The following is a 4,496-nucleotide window of genomic DNA, read 5'->3' as shown; positions in this document are numbered from 1 at the left end:
TCATTTTTCATATTCGAGTAGTGCATTAAACCGTCTCATTTATAGCCAATCCACGCCCACATATCAAAAACACCTTATAGTCCGATCATCATCGGGTGGTTTTTGGAAGGTGGAATATCTACCGTGCAAACTTAAAAAATTGGGTACTTTTCACAAAATGACAAAATTCAAAGCTACCTGTGAAATAATAATAGAAATACAAATAAAGAAAGAGAAAAAGGACCCAAGAGTCCACAAAAGAGAGTTTAGATTGGGCAGCTTATTTGTCGTTTGTTAAATCTCCGTCCACCACCGTCGCACCTTTTACATTTGACTCCACGCTTATTTTCTTCCCTTTCTCTCTCTTCTTCCTCTTAAATCCCCCGCTTTATTTGTCCACATCTCTTCTTCTTGTAATTACTTGTGTTTCTTTCTCCTCCTTTTCCTTATTATAAATACCAACAAATCAAAACTCCCCCATAAAAAACAAACACTCATACTTCAAATTTTGGTGGGCATGATTATTAACCAAGCCCTACTAACACACGTCTTACAGCAATCAAACATCATAAACCACCACAAAACGTGAAATATCATTCATTTACTTTCATAAAATTTTACTCTTATGGCTGGCAGTAATGAAATCAATACAAATGAATGCAAGGTATTTTATTTATTTTTATTTTTTTTTCTGGATTTTAAATGGTTGATGAGATCTCTTGATACCCCTATGTTATTTTCATCCACAAATTATTGTTAAGTCTAGTCATAAACTTAAAACCGGTCATATAGATAGATAGAACAAAAGTAGAATATCCCAAGATTAGCTAAAACCTTGTCCCATCTATATAAATGCTCTGCAATTTGACGTCTATCAACTGATCCTCGTGATTTATGATTTTAGTTTTCAGATTTTTCCATGTTATGTTTATTTTTGCTAAATGCTTTATGAAATATGAATATCATCCTCAACTTGGGTGTTGTTTAAATCCTCTCCATTTCGTAAAAAGAAATGGAGAGTCCATTTCCTATCAACGGACGAGATTGGATTCTATCAACATCGAACGGTTCACCATTTATGCATAGAAAAAAGGGTCAATAGAGTATAGAAAGGATAATATTATTAAATGGGTTTGTTAGAGGAAATAGAGAGGATCCTAATTGCTGTTTAAAGGAGAAAGACTAGATTCTTGAGCTTCTCATCTTGTCATTTCTGCTTGTTTTTTAATGTTAATAAACTCTAAATGTGTCTCTTCTTTGTGTATTTCTATTTTGGGTCAGAAAAGTCAAAACATTGTGATGTACTGTACACACATGATAGCTTCAAATTTATTTGGCAATTAGTTTTATTATAAACGGATATATCCATCTGAAGTGAAAGACGGGTCAAATATTTTTTACGTGATGACATTTTTGGGCCATCATGCAATTTGTTGCTTATCTTATGCTTAAAATAGGTGGATATTTGGCCCGTCTGTAACTATAGACGGATATCTCTGTCTATAATGAGAAATTGTGTTTATTTGGGTAGCATAAAATTCAAAACACTGGTTTTTTTTATCTTTGATTAGATTTTTGGTATTAGTTGCTTTTATATATCTGATCATCAATCTTTGTTTAATTGTCTGAATTTGTACTTTCACTTTTTCACATGACTGATTCTTAGTTTATAGCTCTTCCTTCCGTCCCCGTTATTTGTTTACCTTTCTATATTGAGCATATTTTTGATAGGTAATTTGATCTCCCTTGTAACATATTTGTCTATTTGTCACTTAATAATAATACTCATAAATGGTCCCCTCCTCTTTTATTGGTATTTATGTCAAAAGCAAAGGTAAACTAATGACGGGAATGGAAGGAGTATTTTAGCACAATTTTCTCAATTACAAATATATAATTTTTGCTTCATTTTTGGTTTATTGGAGCGTTTAGCAGGGAAATTTGGTACCAATGAGATGTTGTTCATTTGAATTAATTGAAATTCTTGTTACAATTGAAATTCTTGTTACAGAGTGTTGTTCCACTAAACACATGGATTTTGATTTCAAATTTCAAGCTTGCTTACAACCTTCTTCGCCGACCAGATGGAACGTTCAATCGGGAATTGAATGAATATCTTGACCGTAAAGTCCTTGCCAATGCAACCCCAGTTGATGGGGTGTACTCTTTCGACATTGTGGATAAGTCCACGAATCTTCTAAACCGGGTTTACATGCCATCTTCAGGAAGTGAGGCACAATGGGGTGTTGTAGAGTTGGAGAAGCCCTTGAGTACAAATAAAGTTGTGCCTGTTATAGTATTTTTTCATGGTGGGAGTTTCACCCACTCTTCGGCTAATAGTGCCATATATGACACTTTTTGTAGGCGTCTTGTTAGCCATTGTAAGGCGGTTGTTGTGTCGGTGAACTACCGAAGATCACCTGAGCACAGATACCCAGCCGCCTATGATGATGGGTGGTCTGCCCTTAAATGGGTTTGTACAAGACCTTGGCTAGAAAGTGGTAAGGATTCTAAGGTTCATGTGTATCTATGTGGGGATAGTTCGGGAGGAAACATTGCCCATCATGTGGCAGCTAGGGCTTCTGAAGAAAGTGTTGATGTGATCGGAAATATCTTGCTCCATCCGATGTTTGGAGGGGAAACTAGGACTGAGTCCGAGAATAGATTGGACGGGAAATATTTTGTTACAATCCAAGATCGGGATTGGTATTGGCGCGCATATCTTCCTGAAGGAGAAGATAGAGACCATCCCGCTTGTAATATATTCGGTCCAAGAGGGAAGAGTATCAAAGGGCTAAAATTTCCGAGGAGTTTAGTGGCTGTAGCTGGTTTCGACCTTAGTCAAGACTGGCAATTGGCCTATGTTGAAGGGCTTAGAACCTCGGAATATGAGGTAAAATTGCTATACCTAGAACAAGCCACAATTGGGTTCTATTTCATACCAAATAATGATCATTTCTACACCCTAATGGATGAAATCAAAAACTTTGTGAATCCTGATTGTTTGTAGTACTACGCAGCTTTCTCTGGTTTTATCTACATCACATGATCCTTGTTATACACGACAAAAACAGTTTTGACATTTTCTCTTCGGTGGGTAGGTAGGTTTGCTCACATTTGGACTCCTAATAATATGAATAGTATAATTGGTAGTATCACATTTGGTTGATTTGAAGGGTCTCAATGGAGCTGGTGTATGCTCAAAATCAAGATTATTTCCGTCATTAATTGGTGTATCCATGGTCATACGTCTGGTCTTGAATGCTCATGCTCAATGATAATATAGTTAGAAGGTTCCTTGATTCTTTGCCAGAATCAACTCTGTGCCGCATTCCGGTGAGCATGGGGAAATTTACTGATCAAATCAAATGGAGGAAATAGGATATTGTTGGAAGGTATTGGTGTACTAATTTTAGAGAGGATGGATTTTGTGTACATCAAATCCAAGCCCTTATGATTGTGAAGCATTAATGTAATTTTATACCCGTGTTATTAGACTTGAAGTAATCATAAACGATTTTTTTTGTTAATAGCTTAACTTTGTTTTCTCTTGGAGCATTCATTAATCATTTTACCTCACCACCTTAAATGAAGTAAACGTGCTCCAAAAGCCATCTTGAACTCTACCATTAGATTGAATTATGATTGTCAATAATAATATTGAAATGATATATTCCATCCAATTTATGTTCTTGCCTAATAATAAATATCTATATATCTATATCTATATATATTTATAAAAGAGGCTTTTTTTCGAGCGATTCTAGAGCGTCCACATCATCAAAAATCAATTTAGGAAAGTATTATAAATAATAATTTTTTATCTAAAAAATAAAGTGGAGAATCTTTTAGTTATTATAATATATATATTTCCTAAATTATATTCAAGTGATATTTCCAATTTTTATATAAAAATTTTTCCATTTCATTTGACAACAAAGTATTGTTAAAAAAATTAGTGTAGGTGTGAAAAATATACTACGTATAAATAATAGAATTGTCCCACATCGAAAGATTAACAAAATGGGTTAATCCTATGATTATAAATAGGAAGCATCCTTGAAACTTAAGTATTAACCCAAAATATTTGAGTCTCTCAAGTATTATCTTAAAGAGCTCTTAAAAGTTTGTATCATATCTCCACAATATGATATAAAAAATAAAGTGGATATTTTTTAATTATTATAATTATATTTCCTATATTATATATCCAAGTCATGTTTATAAGTTTTATATAAAAACATTTTACATTTCATTTGATAAAAAACTATCATAAAAAAATTATATAATTAGATTTGGAATTAAAAAATTAAAGACGTGCTTCTTAGTATGTTATATGTACGCATTGAAAAATAATGCAAGTGTGATGAACATACTACGTATAAATAGTAGAATCGTCTCACATCGGAAAATCACCATAAGACGGGGTTATCCAATTATAAATAATAGAATTATCCCACATCGAAAGATTAACATAAGGTGTGATGATCCTATTATTATATATATGAGTCATCCTT

At 33.4% G+C, this 4,496-nt stretch overlaps 1 protein-coding gene across 1 annotated transcript; it reads left to right on the top strand.

Moving 5' to 3' along the window:
- The first annotated feature begins 305 nt into the window (after positions 1 to 305).
- Positions 306 to 3,527, top strand: LOC141647771 (gibberellin receptor GID1B-like). Its single transcript, XM_074456099.1, has 2 exons — positions 306 to 643; positions 1,991 to 3,527. The coding sequence occupies exons 1-2, from the start codon at positions 605 to 607 to the stop codon at positions 2,987 to 2,989; spliced, it is 1,038 nt and encodes a 345-aa protein (XP_074312200.1). The 5' UTR covers positions 306 to 604; the 3' UTR covers positions 2,990 to 3,527.
- The last annotated feature ends 969 nt before the right edge of the window (positions 3,528 to 4,496 follow it).

Source organism: Silene latifolia, chromosome 3 (assembly GCF_048544455.1).
Source record: "Silene latifolia isolate original U9 population chromosome 3, ASM4854445v1, whole genome shotgun sequence".
NCBI lineage: Eukaryota > Viridiplantae > Streptophyta > Magnoliopsida > Caryophyllales > Caryophyllaceae > Silene > Silene latifolia.
The sequence above is the reverse complement of the archived record's forward strand: the minus strand, read 5'-3'. Positions and strand labels throughout refer to the sequence as shown.